Below are 19,772 nucleotides of genomic sequence, written 5' to 3' on the forward strand. Positions count from 1 at the left end.
TTATGAATTAAATGCGGGAGCGATAAACAATTACGGTTAGCAGTAGGAATAATAGGCGGGTTCTAACTCAGGTCCTCTGAGGGGAGCGCGGGGCGCGGGGGGGTACTCGGTGGCGCGGGGAGTACTGGGGGAGGCGCGGGAAATCCCAGCGCTATCAGTGTTTACTGATATGATGACGTATCGCTGCGGTCCCAATAATACGTGACACCACAACATAGCGATACGTATCATCATATCAGTAAACACTGATAGCGCCGGAACTTCCCGCGCCTCCCCCAGTACTCCCCGCGCCACCGAGTACCCCCCGCGCCCCGCGGACGGGGTCCTCCCTCAGAGGACCTGATCCACATTTAATTGAGTGAGATCAACTATATTATTTTGAATCTCCTCTAAGAAAGAGGAGGAGGAGGCAGTCTCCTCAACTTTTTGTTCTTTTTGCATGTTATAGCTGCACAATAAAAAAAAATTATCACTTCACTTAAGTTGATTCCAATTTCCAAACATTTATAGCCCGTAGTCGTCAGATCATAACGTCTACCCAATAAACGCATCTTGCGATGCTCCATGCTGTGTATATATACATAATGTTAAAAAACGTTTCTTTTGCATATAGTTAAAACTTACATGTTACTGCAGTTCTTCTTCGTTTCGTACGATGCGTTGCTGTCTTCAGCGTAGTACATTTTTTCAACCGTTCGTACAAGCGAGTATCGCAAGACTAATTGCACCCGCGTAAAGGAGTTGGCGCGGGGAGTACTGGTAGGCGCGGGGAAGGGAGGGGGAGGCGCGGGAAGTCCCGGATGATACGTATCGCTATGTTGTGGTGTCACGTATTATTGGGACCGCCGCCACCCATCACCGCAGACGCTGCCACCACCGCCGCCGCTGACCCCGCGTCCACCCTAAGTGCGTTTCGAACTGTCGCCGCGGATCTCGCGTCTATCCCAAAAAAACAAAAAAAAATGCGTTGCGAGATCACCGCCATCACGGAGGAATATATCACGTCAGGGTGCATGAGACCGGTTCTTTCGGTAGGATAGACGGCTGGTCATGTGCCAATTGCAGACTATCTTTGTACATTATATTCTCTCTGCAGCATGTGTCCACTTTGCACACATTAAAAAAAAAACATGGAAAACTATGAGCGAGTAGAACGCGAACTGTTGGAACAGTGCAGCCAGGTCGCTACTCTGGTGGAGTGTTTCTCATGGCTGCAACGATGCGACGAATGCATCGAGCAGCTCGAAGAACTTTGTCGTGCCAAGCGTCCGCGTCTCACCATTGGATACAGACAATCTGCGGTGACGAGGATCGCGCGTGCAAAGTTGGAATTGAAGCGACGTTTCGTGCACGTTGGTGGCGAGTACGCGAGTGGCGAGTACGCGAGTCGCGACGAAAGATCTCTCGTCTGGCGAGAGATCGACGCCGCGTTTGAAAGCCGTATATCGACAGGTGCTGTGATAAACTCTAATCACATTGAGCCGCGGCGGTTTTTGGAAGACGCGAGAGAAATAGTGTTCGAGCGTGTACGAGACGCTATAGAAAGACACGGTAGCGTAAAAGTGAACACCGCGTTCAACGGTGAGTTCGCGACGAAGGATAAACGTAACGTGCTCATAAGAGCATAATTACAAAAAACAACGAGATATACCGATACACCGATTTGCGCGAGTGGTACGAGCAGCGTGTCATCGAGCCTATCCTAGCATCGCTCGAAGAATTCCAGGAACGTGACAGCGGATGGGCATTGTCGCGAATCCTCAATTTGATAGTGAATGTGAATAAGCATAATCCAATGCACGCGGGATGTCACATCAAAGTGCCACGAGAAATAGCGACGAAACGAGCGGTGATCAGTGTGCGTTCAACGGGCAATGCGTGCTTCGCGTGGTCGGTGGTCGCCGCGCTGTATCCGGCTGAAAAGAATACGGATCGGGAATCGTCGTATCCGCATTATACGACAGTACTGAATCTCGCAAACATTGAGTTTCCAGTGACTTTAAAAGATATTTATAAATTTGAACGGTTAAACGCGGTGTCGATCAACGTGTACGGCATCGAGAATAAACAGATTCTTCCTCTGCGACTCACCAATGAAAAGAAGAAGAAACACGTCAACGTGTTATACGTGCAAGATCCACGCAACGGTGTTGGACATTTTGCGTGGATAAAAAACCTATCCCATCTCGTGAGCTCGCAGATTAGTGGGAAAAAGAACAGGAAATTTTTCTGCGATCGGTAAGTATACATGAAAAAAAATTATTATAATTTTCCATCTTACTAATAAAATAATGATAATAGTTATAATTTTTTTTTCAGATGCTTGCACTATTTCAGTGCCAACGAAAAATTGCAGTCGCACGTAATGGACTGCGAGAAGATGAACGACTCCGCTATCCGACTGCCGAGCGAGGACGACAGGTGGCTCGAATTCGACAACTATAACAATCGAGAAACGAGTGCCGTTCATCGTCTACACCGATCTGGAATGCGTCTTACGCAAGACGAAATCCGACAAGGAAGACGCATCATCGTACGCGTATCAACAGCATGACGCGTTTAGCATAGGCTACTACGTGCGATGTGCGTACGATGACGCGTTATCGTCGTATCACTTCCATCGCGATGAAGACTATATAGCGTGGTTCGCGCGACAACTCAACGATTTGGCGCATCGAGTGAAAAATATAGTATCCGCCAACGTACCCATGGAAACGTTATCGAAAGAACAATTGGAGGCATACCGTAGCGCGACGCGTTGTCATATTTGTGAGAAACCGTTCGCGCCGGACGATAAGAGGTTCTGCGATCATTGTCATCTCACCGGTAGATATCGTGGTCCAGCGCATTCGAATTGTAATTTAAATTATAAAAATTCATTTTATATTCCGATCGTTTTTCACAATTTATCGGCGCACGATTATACGACGCACATTTTATAATTAAGGAAATTGCTGCCGCGTACGATGGACGTGGTCCAGATATACTACCAATAACTAAAGAAAAATATATTTCATATAAATATATTTCATTCACTAAACATATCGATAGCACCAAAGACGCAAATGAAAAGAATTTTCAGAAAAATTGCAATAAAATTAAGATTCATTGATTCTTTCAAATTTTTAAATGCAAGCCTTGATAAATTGGCGTCGTATCTCGATAAAGATAAATTAAAAATTGTACGTTCCGAATTTCCAACATTATCGGATGAAGAATTTGAATTACTCACACGAAAATGTGTCTTTCCGTACGAGTACATTGATTGTGTTGAAAAATTGCAGGACACGCGCTTACCACCGCACGAATTATTTTTCAGTTCGTTGACAGGCGATACAGTATCCGAGAGCGATTACGCTCACGCCGCGAACATCTGGAAGCGATTCTCCATTCGAACGCTCGGCGAATACAGTGATCTGTACTTGAAAACTGATGTCTTGTTATTAGCAGACATTTTCGAAAATTTCCGTAATAGCTGCATCGCGAGTTACTGTCTCGATCCCGCGCATTACTATACATTGCCAGGTTTCACGTGGGACGCCATGCTGAAATTTACACGCATAAGATTCGAGTTGCTCACTGACATTGATATGGTCATGTTCATCGAACGCGGTATACGCGGTGGCCTCAGTCAATGCTCCGGCAGATACGCGCAGGCTAATAACAAGTACATGTGTTCGTTCGATCCGTCGAAACCGTCGTCGTACTTGATGTACTACGATGTGAATAATCTGTACGGGTGGGCGATGTGTCAACCTTTACCATACACCGAATTTCGGTGGGTCGAAGACGTTGCGAACTTTGACGTGAGCGCGATCGCTCCGGATTCACCTATCGGTTATATTCTCGAGGTTGATCTCGAATATCCGCAGCATCTACACGACCGACACACTGACCTACCTTTCTGTCCAACGCGCGATAAACCGCCTGGCAAGCACGAAGATAAACTTCTAGCGTTGTACGATAAGCAGCGTTACGTCATCCATTACCGCAACCTGCAGCAATGTACTCATCACGGTCTTCGCGTAACAAAGATCCATCGAGTACTACAATTCGCGCAATCTCCATGGCTTCACGATTATATTAAACTCAATACACAATTTAGAACGTCCGCGAAAAACGATTTCGAAAAAAATTTATATAAACTAATGAACAACGCAGTATTCGGCAAAACTATGGAGAATGTGCGCAACCACGTTGATGTCAAATTAATAACAAAATGGGACGGACGGTACGGCGCGGAGGCAATGATCGCGAAATCGAATTTTCACAGCCGCAGCGTCTTTGCGGAAAATTTGATTGCCGTCGAAATGCGCAAACTCGAGGTAAAATTCAACAAGCCGATTTACGTGGGTATGTGCATACTTGACATATCAAAAGTTTGTTTGTACGAATTTCATCACGAGTACATGTCACCGATGTATCGCGACAAATGCAAGATCATGTACACCGACACGGATAGTCTCATTTATTATATAGAATGCGACAACTGTTTACGAGACTATGAAACGTGATATCGCTAGATTCGACACGAACGATTATCCGGCAGACAACGTGTACGATATGCCTCTCGCGAACAAAAAAGTACTCGGCCTGATGAAGGATGAAAACAACGGTGTATTAATGATCGAATTTGTTGGACTTAGAGCGAAGATGTACGCGGCAAGAGTGGATGGCAAGAAGGACATTAAAAAGGCGAAAGGCGTAAAGAATAACGTCGTAGCGCGAACGATAACGTTCGACGATTACACACGATGTTTGAACGAAGAGATTGAAATGACTCGCCGTCAATCGTGTATACGATCTAAATTACACGAGGTGTACACGATATCCGAATCGAAAATCGCTCTGAGTCCATACGACGACAAACGATACGTCGTACCGGACTCGACGGAGACGTTACCATGGGGACATTGGCGGATACCTTTGTAATACAATATATGTATTGTGTATATTATATGTTGCTATTATATTAGGTGTTGGAATTAATTCGTAGCGTTTTTAATGAAAGAATGTTATTTATTTCACATGAGCATTAAAAAATACATTAATGAAAGTACTTCCCATCACTTGTAAAACGCTGTAAATATGTATTACTATTGTACTTTACACTTTTTTTTTTACATTTATACAAGTATTATTTTTTATGTATTACGATTATTGTACTTTCATATAATACATATCGCATGTTTTTAACATTTATATACGTATTATATACTAGTATTCTAATTTACTTTACTTATTTTATGTGTTATGTTTTTTATCATTTATGCTGCTCCATACATAAATTGTTACAAATAATTATACATTTTGTATACTCCAAAACGAAGATGATGATGATGAATGGGAAGTAATAAAAAACGTTTATATACTTATATTTTTTTATATACTTATATTTTTTATATACTTATATTGATATATTTTTTTTACATGTAGAAAAAAATATGCGAAAAAAAAAATTTTATCAAATGACATTGTTTTGTGTATCCATGAATTGTGCGATCCATCGAATCCCAGCCACTTGACGTACACCTTGTCTCCCTTCCTGCGCAGTACTTTCTCCACGAGATACACGTCCGGATGAGTAGCGCGATGCAACTCGTGCTCGTAGAACGCACCAGCGACGGATTTTCCGCGATAGTCTTCGAGTAGATAGGTTACGGGATTGGTACGCTGTACCTTAACGATCGTAAACACCTCGGTGATCCAATTTGGTGTATAACTCTTCTCAAAAATCGTCTTGTACTTGTTCACGCGTACCGAATCGCCCACTTTGAATTTTGCTGGACCAGCGATTTTTATCACGCTGTACACCGTGTCCAAGAGTCTTTCGGCGATCGCGGGAGTTACGTTGGCGGGTCGCATGCCGATAGTGCGATGCTTGCGCGCATTGTAATCTGATACGAGACGCGGTAGCTCGTTGATCCACTTGTAATTGCCGTTGAGTGTAAACATCTTCCACATGTCACTTTTAAACGTACGATTAAACCGCTCGACTACCGACGCTTTCAATGTCGAATACGTGGAATAGTGATTAACATTGTGTTTTTTCAAGATTTTCTGCACACCAACGTTGTAAAACTTCCTCCCCATATCCGTTTGTAAATTTTTAGGACATCTTCCACTTGCTCGAATTATCTCAACAATAGCATCAGCCGTCTCGCTTCCACCCTTGCTCTTGAGCGGTACGGCCCACGCGTACTTGCTCAACACATCGATGACGGTGAATATGTAGTGGTGGCCTCTGTTAAAACTCGAGTACGGATGCATCTCGACAATATTAGCCTGCCATAAATCGTCGTATTCTCGAACTATGACGCGTCTTCGTGGAAAATTTCTTCTCGCCGGAGCAATTCCTCGACGAGTCGATGTCTCTCCGAGCTAATTTTTCTCTTTTCGCTGGATTTCTTTTTCATGATTCGACGTGTAATACAAAGACCAAAAGTATTTTTTTCTCGCTGACGCCACTCGACTGACTCGTTTCGTCGATACACAATTTAATTTATAATAAGACCGGCTTCGCGAAGTTCTTCGATAATCGACAGCATCTCGTTGTCGTGAGCGTTGTTGCCCGCTCGGTGCGAAGCGTCGAGCAATCGTAGACGATCCATCAGCTCGTTGGGATCCCAGTGCACGTAATCGATCGCATTGTCATTTAATGTCATTGCGTGAGATAATCCCTTTCCAAATTTCTTCTTCTGTTTCTTGGGTGTGATCGACATCAACGGCGTGATTACGTATTTGTACTTGTATCCCCTGTTGCTCAATAATCGGCTCTGCGAATGATGCTTGTGTTTGTGCGCATTTGTCGCCAGCAGCATGCTCTTGTATTTGTTCATATCGTCTTTCGTGTAAAGGAGATCGTCGGGAATTCTCTTGAAAATTAACTCGTAAAGACCGGCGTATCGTACGCCGTCGATAATTATGTTGTCAGCATCATCCACGTCGAAACGTTTATTGCCAAACATCAATCCATCCTTGTGTAGGTAAACGCCGTATACATAATCTATACCACTCTTCTGTTTATCTCGCGCTCCCCTCAGGACAGCCTCGACGTACTTTTGACCCAGCGGACCCAAGTCGGCTTGCAACGCCTCTCGACCTTCCGACGTTTGCAACTGATTTTGAACCTTTATTGCTAGCGAGTCGTCCGTCGTTTCGAAAACGTTATCCAACGATTCTATCGTCGGTACGATCATCGTACGCGGAGTGGAGGTTATCGGCTGTACACGATCGTGCGATCGATCATCGGATTTATCCGAAATCGCGGAACGCTCGAACGTCTCACTCTCTTTCTCTCCCTCTTCCTCCTCCTCCTTCTCCTCTTCTTCTTCTTCCTTCCTCTCGCGTTTGGAGGCAGACGCTGCGTCATCGTCGCGCGACTGTTTCTTTATCACGTGCACACCGGGACTGTTAACTATTTGTCACAGCGGTTTGATAATAGGCTTAAAATGTCTGTCCAATGCCATGTCTTCCTCGATTCTACCGGTTTTCAGAGCGCGATTTCTTGCGGATCGACTCGCTCGTCTTCTCGATCTCTCTCGCGATTTTTTCACGCTCGCGCACATCAGCCATGTTCGTCTTTGGCGAAGTATCAACAACGACTAGTCACGTTACAGTATTGCGAACTCGTTAAATCCCTTTCTGTATCTCCCGTCTTTAAGCGCACTATCCTTGTCTATTACTAAAAATCCATTTTTTTTTGCCAACAGTCACTGCACAACGTGCAAAATTCGTCGTAAGACATGTCGGTGTTCACGTGATCATTGTAAACGTGTTTCAAGTTGGTACAATCCTGTCCACTGGATCAGCAGGTTCGCGTTGTCGCGTATCAGATGTTTAGGTATCCTCGCGTATGTCTGACAAAGATAGAAGCAGTCAACGTTCGCGTGGCGACCCATCGAAAAATATTCTCTCACCTGCTTGTCGCATGCCACGTCATCAAAGATAAAAATAGAATTTGGGCGCGCCTCGTTCGGTGGAACGATGTCGCTATTGTTGGAAAACGTAAAGTAGCCGATTTCATCGATAGATGTAAATAAATTTTCGAGATATCGATACTTTGGCTGCAGTGATTTCGAGTAGACGTACACGTTCTCGAAACGTACGCCATTTGGACTCTCGAGCAAACTTATGAGAACGTTGGTTTTACCACAATTCGACGGGCCGCAAATGATCGCGCTTATAGTACTCGGCAGCATTTCGCCGTGCTTGCGCTTCTCCGCACTGCCTCCCATCATTTGCGATTTCACGTCACAGTTTGTGACACGTCAGCGATTGCAGCACGAATGCTCACACTAAAGATTACGTGCTCTCAAACGATTATTTAAAGGTGCGCGAATCCGCGAATCGTGCAGTAGCAAAATGTATCTCGCGCTGTGTCATCCTTCCGATATTCGAGATTTGAGCGCCGAGCAGTTACAATATATACCGAAGTATATATCGTACTCTTACGCGTGTACGGTGAATACATCGAACACGTCTGGGACAAGCTTCCGGAACACGTGAAGGCAGATTCGGAGGTTCGAACTTATCGTCGCTGCGACGAACTACAATCAGCCATGGCAGCGGACGCATATCGACGGCCCTACACCGAAGATAAAGAATTGTAGCGAATGTCGGCGTCGCGCGGCAGTCTGCTAAATCGAGCGATAAACGCGGTTCCTTTCGAGTTACATATTCCGGGTTATCAGTTTTGCAGTCCGGGCACTCGACTTACGAAACGATTAACCAGAGGTGACGCGGGCAAAATAAATCCGCTGGACGCGGCGTGCCGAGAACACGACATTACGTATTCTCGAAGCAACGATCTCACCGATAGACACACGGCGGACAAGGTACTCGCCGATAAAGCGCTAGGACGCGTCGTCGCGAGAGATTCGGCTCTAAGCGAGAGAGCCGCCGCAGCTGCCGTCTAGGCAGCGATGAAAGCCAAGACCAAGATCGGCATGGGCATGAAACCGAAGAAGAAAACGACGAAAAAAAAGGCGACGAAAAAGCGGATACTTCCGACGGCGAAACGAGGCGGTGCGTTACCGTTTCTACCAATGTTGGGTGCACTCGGGTCCTTGATCGGCGGAGCAGCCAGCGTGGCGAAAGCGATAAACGATAGCAAAACCGCGCGACGTCAGCTCGAAGAGCTGCAACGTCACGATCGCGCGATGGAACAGGGTCGCGGACTGTATCTCGCTCCGTACAAATATGAACGCGGACTGTATCTCGGTCCATACAAACATGGACAGGGCGTAGCTGCAAAGAAAAAAAAAACGTCAAAAAGATAAAAATGCCGTCTGGCGCAACTACCAATGTACAATTGAACGAGCTCGCGAGACGTATGCGTGTACCATACTTTAGAGGCGTTTTCATGCGTAACGCGTTACCGATGAGCGGTGTGCGCCGAAACAAAAGCGGTATCGTGAATCTGGACGATGCGACGGGGCCTGGTACTCACTGGGTAGCGTACGCGAAGAGGAATAATCGCGTCATGTATTTTGACAGTTTTGGTAATCTTCGACCGCCTAAGGAACTGATGCGATATTTCGAGAACGACGCTATGGCGATAGAGTACAATCGCACGTCTTATCAGACGTACGATCAGAGTTTCTACGGACAGATGTGTCTGCGGTTTCTGCAAACGGTAGACGCGCGTGAATTTAAATAGCTCGACGAGGTGCTGTGAAATCTTAGTATTAGTCGAACGCTTTTTCCATCATGTCGTTGATGCTTACGCTGAGCGGAAAGAGCACCGTCCTCGCGGCGAATTACTTCCCCGCCATAGATTTGAGTGACGGAGATTACGAGCTCGGTTTGGCGATTTTTGAAACTTATCACACGATACCGAACGTGAACGAATCGGACAACAAATTTTCACCAAAGACGACGTGGAAATTACAATTCCCGAGGGTTCGTACGAAGTGCGAAATATAAATGAATTTCTGAAATGCGCGATTTTACGAAAACGTCCGCACCGCGACGCACTTGAAACCGTTGATGTAGTGGGTGATGACAATAACAATAACACTGATGATGATGATGATAATGATGAGGGTGAAGAATACCCGATTACGCTCTGCGCAAACTACAACATGATGAAATGTGAGATTAGATATGCGTACAGAATAAACTTTGACAAGTCCAACAGCATTGGATCGCTGCTGGGATTCTCGTCGAAGCGTATACTGCAGCCGCGAAGGTGGCACGAATCAGACATGTCGATCAACATAATGAATGTAAACGTTATCCGCGTAGAGTGCAACGTGACCGCGGGTGCATACAGCAACGGCAAGCGTGCACACGATACATGAATTTTCGCCGAGCGTGGCGCCAGGATATAAGATATCGGAGAGGCCGACGCAAATCATTTACCTGCCGATCATCGCACAGAGCATTACAGATCTAACGATATGCATCGTCGATCAAAACGGACGATTGCTCGATTTTCGAGGAGAAGAGATCACCGTTAGATTGCACGTACGACGGCGACAGTAATAACGTGAGCGTGAAATGCTCGTGCTGAACGGAACGGAGCGTACGCAAAGAGATAACGTATCCTTTACAAGGTCGGTTACGCCACAGCTCGCTAACGCTCGCTCATCCAGCTGCATCAGGAAGAAGAAACTCAACGCGACGAACGTTACATTTTTAAAGTTTTTGGGATTCGCGGTGCGCAACATTTGAGATGACTGATATCTTAAACATTAAAGACGAGCCGATCTTCGATGATCGTCAAGATTGAGACTCACACGTACAACCCGTTCGCCAACACCACGTTTGGGTACAGCGACGAAATAAGAATACCCATACAGGATCTGTATACACTGCCGTACGAAAGCTTTCTATATGTCGAGGGTCCAGGTGACATTGGGAAATAATTACGTCGCGTTCATATTCGATGAGATTCGATATGAACTCAATGGTGTGGAGATTGACCGTAATAGAAATGTGGGTATAACTAGCACGCTCAAAAACTATGTAACAGTGTCATCTAACAGAAGCGTGATTTTACGGAATGCCGGCTGGGATGCGCAGACTACTGCAGCCGGATATTTTAATTTCTGTGTACCGCTCTACGTACTGCTGGGATTTTGCGAAGATTACGCGTGGTGATCAACGCTCGTCACGAGTTGATTTTAATACGAGCGCGCAACGACAACAATTGTCTGACGGGAGATCCGGCGGTCGAGCCAACGCTCGAATTATTCAAAGTACAGTGGCGAATGCCGCACGTGTTATTGAGCGAGATAAATAAGCTGTCGATGCTGCGCGCTTTGGAGAGCGGATGATATCTGAGCATGGCTTTTCGTTCGTGGGATCTGTACGAATTTCCGCTCTTGCAGAGCACAACCAAGCATTCGCGGGCCATCAAGACGGCTACTCAGCTCGAGAAGCCGCGCTATGTTATTTTCGCTATGCAAACAGGTTGAAAAAACGTCATGTCTGAGGATGTAAGTCGATTCGACGACTGCAAATTAACCAATGCGAAACTTTATCTGAATTCGGAATGTTATCCGTACGATGACTTGAATCTGGATTTTGACAAAAACAGATGTGCGATTCTGTACGACTTGTACGTGCATTTCTGCAAGGGCTACTACGGATACGAGTATCTCGAGCCGAGTCTCACCTTTACAACTTTTTTACGTAATAGTCCATTCGTGATCATCGATTGCTCTCGACAGAACGAATCAGTCAAGAGTGGCACCGTGGACGTGCGATTAGACTTTGAATGTAAAGAGGATGTACCCGCAAATACAACAGCCTATTGTCTCATCATACACGATCGCGTGGTTCAGTATAATCCATTGAACAATGTTGTGCGCAAAATCACCTAAGATGACACGATATAAGATCTACGATACGTCGCAATCGACCGCAATCGACCGTAGTCTTCTCGACAACATGCTCGTGCCAACGTTCGTGAATCTGCAAGGATCGTTAACAAGAAATTTATCGTGAAGGAAGTAGCGGTGTTGAAACAGGGGACCGTTCTCACGCATTACATTTTTACGAGCTCCATGCCATGGAAATTTTTAACAAGATCCGACAGGTCTTGCGCCTCCTGGTTGATTGCTTATCACCATGGATTGCAATGGGAGGATGGGACGATCCCGTACAACGAGGCGAAACGTCTAATTACGATGGCTGTATTTGAAGATGATGCTGTTGTGTATGTCAAGGGACGCGAGAAACGAATGTGGCTTCAGAATTTGCTTCTGGACGATGAGCGAGAACGCGTATACATCGAGGCCTTGGACGCAGTTTACGAAGACATGGAATCTTTATCTAATCTAGATGTTACTAATATTATACGATGTGGACAACATGTTAAGAATTGCGCGTTACAAAATGTATTGAAAATATATAACTGGTGGTTGCAAAAGAATTTTTTAAATAAAAATACGTTAACGTATTTATTATGTATTTCTTTTCCCTTCCTTTGTAATGTATAAACGTATGTATAAACGTATGTACGTAGTACGTATGTATGTACATATGTATGTATAATATATATATGTATGTATGTATGTATGTATGTATAAACGTATGTACGTATGTATAAACGTATGTATAAACGTATGTATAAATTCGTGACAAAGAAAAATACATAAAAAGATAAAACTTGATAAAACGTGTCGCGACGTGTCCGATCAGACAGTACATCTGACAGTACATATATGCAATATATATATATATATATGCAATAGTATATAGGCAGTATATTAGACTTTTTTTTCATTCAATCGTAAACTTCAGTTACGAGCGTTAAGACATGGACCGAATAAAGGAATATATACGTCGAAAATCAATCGAGCGAAAGGGGTACTGCCCATTGTCGCCAAGTCCGCCAAGTACACCGCCTTCGAAGGAAAAAGCGAGATATTGGGAATATCCTGGAGAAAAGGTGTCAAAGTCACCAACGTGCTCATCACCAACGTCATCGATGCCATCGAAATATAAATCATAAAGTATAAGCATTGATAAACTCGCGAACAAAAAATAAAAAATAAAAAAAACGTAGAAAGACTCGATAAAACGTGTTGCAACAGGTTCGCAATTCTTAGAAAAAGAGGGGAGAGTTATCTCCTCTTCGATTCTAGAAGTTTTATATATATATCGCAATTTACGCGGGTGCAATTAGTCTTGCGATACTCGCTTGTACGAACGGTTGAAAAATGTACTACGCTGAAGACAGCAACGCATCGTACGAAACGAAGAAGAACTGCAGTAACATGTAAGTTTTAACATTCTATATGCAAAAGAAACGTTTTTTTTTAACATTATGAGCTATTGGCTTTAGTTTTTAATACGTAAAAAAAAAAAGAAATGATGTAATAATATGTGAATAAAAAATTTTTTTTGTTCATATCATTATATATATGTACTTTCTTTACTTCCCATCCGTCTATCCATCCATCCATCCATTCATCCTATATCTCGACGCGCTATAGCGATAACTTTTCGTGACGACACTTATGATCTAAAGTGTTTTATATACAACTGCCTCCCACCCCCTATAGATCCTAGGCAGGCTCGCTTCTCAACGGCGAAGATCGATTCTCAACGTCAGTCTTTGTTCTGCATAACAAATAGATTTATTTTCTATTTTTTTTTCTTTTTTCTTTTAAATTCATTTTGTTCATTTTTCAGCTTGTATCTCGATCTTTTATCCAGATCAGAGGCTTCATTAACATAGCCACTTGGCGAATAAGAAGAAACGAAAGAGAATGCGACCGGGAGAATCAAGTCGAATGTGGGAAGAAAGGGATTTCTTTCTAGCAGAATTATTTGGTCTCGGACCGTACGAGCCTGATCCGGAGCCGGAAGACTGGAATTGTAAGTATCATAAATTTATATATGTGAATTTCTCTTCTTATATGTTACATTCTTTTTATATGTTACATGCTAATGTAACGCTTTTGTTTTACAGAAACGACGGCTATCATTTTTTTTTTAATTTGGGGACGCGGCGGTGGTGGTGGCACTGGTGCCTGCGGTGGGATGGCGGCGGTGGCGATAGCGTCTGCGATGATAGGTGGCGGCGGTCCCAATAATACGTGACACCACACATGGCGACATATCAGTAAACATAAACATTGATAGCGCCGGGACTTCCAGCGCCTCCCCTCCCTTCCCCGCGTCTACCAGTACTCCCCGCGCCTACTCCCCCGCGCCTATGAGTATCCCCGCGCCCCGCGGTCCCCTCAGAGGACCTGAGTTAGAACCCGCCTATTATTCCTACTGTTAGCCATTTTACACAGACTGACTTTCTGCAAAAAATCCTCACGGATATTTATATGATCATTTCCGGTCAATGACATAAAAAATTAAATTATATAACAAAAGATTTTTTAGAGGCATCCGGTGATGACATCCGTGCAATCTGACACCGCAAATTGCAAATTTGCTAGTTTCAATACGGCCTGGTCAGCGTAATATAAAAAATTTTTTCAAACATTAACATTTTGGCGATGACATCATCAATGTAATTTGACAACACTTGCAAAAGTGCAACATTTGCAATTTCATCAAATTATAGCTGTTTTGTTAGCGTAATTTAAGACTTTTTCAAGAGCATGAGATGTCTAGGCGATGATATCATTAAATAAAAATAGCGCACATAATGATATAAAAATAACAAGATTTAGTAAAATAATTCATCATTAGTCAATTCGACAGCATAAGTGGCAACATGGAGCGTGATTTGATTGAGCAAGCTACCTTGTTTAGTACTATAGATGAGTACAGCGCGTGATGAACAGCGATGTGATGAATTTATAGAATCATTGGAAGAGCAGAGCCGTATCAAACGCGATTATCAATCGGTAATAGATAATCACTGATCGCATGTATTGCGCGGATCGAGAGTCTGAAGGCATCTGTGGAAGATTTGTGCATGTGGGCGCTGGATACGGACTTCGTTGGTGCGTCATCAAAACGGCGTTCGAAAGTTGTATTCTGACGGGCGTGGTGATAAACTCTAAACATATCGAGCCTCGTCAATTCCTCGAAGACGCGAGCAAAATTGTACTTGAGCATGTGCATACTATAGTGTAATGCAACGATATGACTCTATAAAAATAAACACTGTTTTTAATGGCGAATTTGTGGCGGGTGATAAACGCGCAAACAAAAGTATCACCACCCGGAACTATGAACTATATCAATGCACTGATTTGCACGAGTGGTACATGTCGCGCGTCATCGAGCCTATCTTATCATCTCTAGAAGAGTTTCAGGGAATGTGATAGCGGATGGGCATTGTCGCGTATACTAAATTTAACGGTGAACGCGAACAAGCAATCCTCTGCGCGTGTGATGTGATATCAAACTCCCGCGAGAAATTATGTTAAAGAGAGCGATAATATCAATGTGTAAACCGCAGACAATGCGTGTTTCGCATGGTCTGTTGTTGCCGCTCTACATCCGATTCAAGGAAATGCACATCGAAAATCCTCGTATTCGCATTATATATCAGTTCTAAATCTCGCGGGTATCGAATTTCCAATGACGTTGAGTCAAATTAAGAAATTTGAAACTTTGAATGACATTTCCATCAACGTCTACATCAATGAAAAAGGAATTATGCCGATACGATTCGCCGACCGAAAGAGGATCAAACACGTAAACCACTTAGAAGATGACAACGCGGGACACTTTGCGCTCATCAAAAATCTATCATGATTTGTCAGCTCACAACTTACCAAAAAAAAACATAAATATTTTTGTTGTTGATAGGTACGTAACAACAACAACAACAATAATAATAATAATAATAATAAATGCGCGGGTTTTTTAGATGCCTCTACTACTTCATCTCGAGCGCTAAATTACCGAGCGAAGACAACAAAGGGCTGAATTTCGACAACCACTGCAGGAAGGGATGCGTTTCGTCCGTCGTTTACGCCTGGAGTGTGCATTGGAGAAAACAGATGGGAATCCTGAATCACCTACGTACACGTATCATCATCATAACGCGTTTAGTATCAGATACTACGTGCACTGCTCTTATTGTCGGGCTATTGTTTCCGCCGTGATAAGGATTGTATAGCGTAGTTCGCGGAAGAATTCAGAAATTTGGCGCATAGTGTACAGTCTATAATTTTGGCTAATGTACCCATGGCGGATTTCAGGCGAGATAATTGGTAAAAGTTTAACAGCGCCACGCACTGCACGTATGCGAGAAACCGTTTGCATCAGACAATACGCAATCACTGCCACTTAACTGGACGATACAGAAGCCCCGCGCACTCAAATTGTAATCTAAATTATAGGGATTCGCATTGCATGCTCGTAGTTTTCCATAATTTATCAAGCTACGATGCGCATTTCGTCATCAAGGAAATCGCCATCACGTACGAAGGCCGTGTTGATTTTTTAGCGATAACTAAAGAAAAATATATCTCGTTTATTTAAATGTCGATAGTATCAAAATTGATAAAAAAAATTGTGTAAAATTACGGTTTATAGATTCTCGTTTCTAGTTTGAACAAATTCGTCTTTTCTCAATAAAGACAAGCTACGGATACTGCAACACGAATTTTGCAATTTATCAGAAGAAAATTTTAATCTTTTGACACAAAAAGTGTGTCTTTCCGTACGAGTACATTGACTGTGTCGAAAAGTTAGATGAACTGTATTTACTGCCTCGCGAGTCGTTTCACAGTTCATTGACAGACAACACGGTATCTGAGAACGCTTACGCGTACTCCGTCAACGTGTGGCAATGGTTCCCCATCGGGACACTTGGTGAATATAGCGACTTATATCTGAGAACGGACGTATTGGTGGTCGTCTTTGAAAATTTTCGCAACAGTTGCGTTACTTCGCACGAGTTATGGATTCAACCCCGCGTATTATTACATCTTACCGGGCTTCATGTGGGACGCCATGTTAAAACATATTGGCGTAAGATTTTATATGGTCATGTTTATCGAGCGCGGTATACGTGGTGGTCTGAGTTAATGTTCGAACAGCGTGAGCAAACAACAAATACATGCCGTCATACGATCCATCGAAATCATCATCGTACTTGATGTACTATGACGTCAACAATCCGTACGGCTGAGCAATGTGTGAATCATTGCCTTACGCCAATTTTCGATCGACGTACAAAATTTTGACTTTGCCGAATCTAACGCGATCATCGTATATTATGTATATTATGTATAATATGTATAATATGTAAATACAATATGTATATGATATTTATAATATGTTTAATACGTATTTATATTTTTATAATAAATAATAATTCGTATTCATAGAATCCTCCAGCAATAGGCTCTCCGCGAGAATCTTCCAAAAGATACGTCACTGGATTAGTTTGTTGCACTTTGATAATTTTAAACACCTCCGTGCTCCAATTCGGCGTGTAACCTTTATCAAAGACTGTCTTGAATTTGATCATACGTACCGAATCACCACTTGTATCGCGCAGGTGCTACAATCTTTATTTGTGCGATTGTAAATCGTGATTAAGAGCCTGTCGGCGATCGCGGGGGTAACGTCAACGAGACGCATACCAATAGTTCGATGCTTGCGCGCGTTGTAATTTGATACGAAACGCGACAGGATGTCAAACTATTTGTAATTTCCATTGTGCGTAAATTGTTTTCACATGTTCTTCAACATACAATTGAACCGTTCGACGACCGAGGCGTTCATTACGTAGAATAATGGTTGATGTTGTGCTTCTTCAAGAGTTTCTGCACGTCCGAGTTGTGAAATTCCTTTCCTCTGTCAGTATGCAAATTTTTCGGACATTTTCCATCGTCTTGAATTATCTTTACGATCGTCTTCGTCACCTCGTTCCCGTTCTTGGCTTTGAGCGGTTCGGTCCATGCATGCTTACTCAGCACGTTGATAACGGTAAGAATGTAGTGGTAACCTCTGTTGAATGGGCGAAATGGGCGCATCTCGACCACATCTGCCTGCCATAGGTCATCGTATCCGTGTATTGTGATATGTCTTCGCGGAAAATTCTTCTCGCCGGAGCATGCAATTCATCAACCAGCAAACGTTTCTCAGATTTTGCGGATAATTATTCGGCACGATGCACTTCTCGAATCATCTTTTCAAGTTCGTTTAGCGTAATTTGCACATTATTTTGTAAGGCTGCAATCTTCTTCTTAATTTCATTCAAATGATCTTTCAAATTTTGAACACTCTGCTGCACGTATTCGTATCGGTTGTTTGCTGCGTCAGCATCATCCACCGGTAGCGCTACTCGTCGAATCTTGCGCAACTTTGCGTCAAAGTCAGTTGCGACTATGCAAAGAACGTTATCACGCACGTAATTTCTGAGCAATCCACACCACTAATAGTGCGATTCGCTTCCTCCTTCAAGCGATAGTCCAAACTTGTTGATCGGCATTGAGATGTCAACTGAACGACGTGTGTAGAGCAAGATTAATTTATAATCAGACCGGCTTTGCAAAGCTCTTCGATAATCGACAGAATCACATTGTCGTGATTATTGTAACCCAATTGGGACGAGGCCTCGGGCAATAGCAGACGATCCACAATTTCGTTGAGATCCCAATGGATATAGTTGATTATCTTGTTATCGTTTAGTATCATCGTACACGGTAAATCCACTCTTTTGTTCCTGTTCCAACTTTTTTACCCGACACCAATGATGCTACGTAGGCTGCTGGAAAAGTTTCTGCAATCTAATACTTCCAGTGGCGCCAACGTTTTGCTACTATCATATCCGTAAAATTAGACGTTTTTAACCTATAATTGAGTTAATAGTTTGTACCCAAGCCAACTAGTTTTTGTTTACATAGTATTTTAAAAGAAGTTACAATATTTTTTGTGAGAAAATGGAAATTTTGCGTGAAAATTTTCGGGCAATGATTTTTTACGATATCAATACAAATCTAACTCCGAAACAATGCATCGATCGACTTCATTTGGCTTTTGGGGATGAAGCACCATGCAATAGGATTGTTTATAATTGGTTTGCTGAATTCCAGCGTGGACATACCTTTCTTTGTGACGAAGGTCGTCCATCCACGTCTGTTGTTGCCACTAATGTTGATGCTATGCGTGAAATGATTGAGCGAGACCGGTATATGACATACTGCGAGATTCAGGCATCCTTAGGCATTGACATGAAAGTAATACATATTTTGCATGATCACTTGAGCGTACGGAAACTTTGCAGTCGTTGGATCCCACACAATTTGATCGAAGTTCAAAAACAGACTCGTGTTAAATGGAGCAAAGAAATGCTCAAGAAATTCAACAGAGATCTGTCAAATTTGGTCTACAACATCATTACTGGGGATGAAACATGGATCTATTCGTATGAGCCCGAAAGTAAACAACAATCCACTGTTTGAGTATTTCAAAATGAACCGAAACCAACAAAAGTTGTTCATTCACGCAGTGTTGCCAAGCAAATGATTGCTTGTTTCTTCAATTATACCGGACATATGGCAACCGTGGCTTTAGAGGATCGAAGGACTGTAAATACTGATTGGTATACAACAATTTGTTTGCCAGAAGTCATAAATGAATTGCGTAGAACAAACCGAAATCGTTGCATCATCCTTCATCATGACCAGCTGTCATACAGCACATCAAATCGTTGATTTTTTATCCATTAAAAATATCGAATTGATGACTCATTGTCCCCATATTCACCTGATTTATCACCTAATGACTTCTTTTTGTTCCCAAACATTAAAAAGAAGATGCATGGTGAGCGATTTGAGTCGCCTGAAGCAGCTGTTGAAACATTTCGTACATTGATTTCTGAGATTACA

General features: G+C 43.1%; 1 protein-coding gene, 1 long non-coding RNA gene and 2 pseudogenes across 2 annotated transcripts in view; all 4 read left to right on the top strand.

Annotated features, from left to right (window-relative positions):
• LOC147906557 (uncharacterized) overlaps positions 1 to 19,772 on the top strand; it is a 270,166-nt gene that overhangs the window by 221,961 nt on the left and 28,433 nt on the right. The gene's annotated exons all lie outside the window — the stretch shown is intronic.
• On the top strand, positions 294 to 2,242 carry LOC147906563 (uncharacterized; annotated as a pseudogene).
• Positions 2,366 to 2,942, top strand: LOC147906564 (uncharacterized; annotated as a pseudogene).
• LOC147906565 (uncharacterized) lies at positions 3,058 to 6,444 on the top strand. Its single transcript, XM_087416307.1, is given in 2 exon segments — positions 3,058 to 4,490; positions 4,492 to 6,444. Coding segments are annotated over 2 exon segments (1,866 nt in total). The 5' UTR covers positions 3,058 to 3,065; the 3' UTR covers positions 4,933 to 6,444.

Source organism: Acromyrmex echinatior, unplaced genomic scaffold, assembly GCF_024713525.1.
Source record: "Acromyrmex echinatior isolate Ae372 unplaced genomic scaffold, ASM2471352v2 Scaffold20, whole genome shotgun sequence".
In the NCBI taxonomy this organism is placed as follows: Eukaryota; Metazoa; Arthropoda; class Insecta; order Hymenoptera; family Formicidae; genus Acromyrmex; species Acromyrmex echinatior.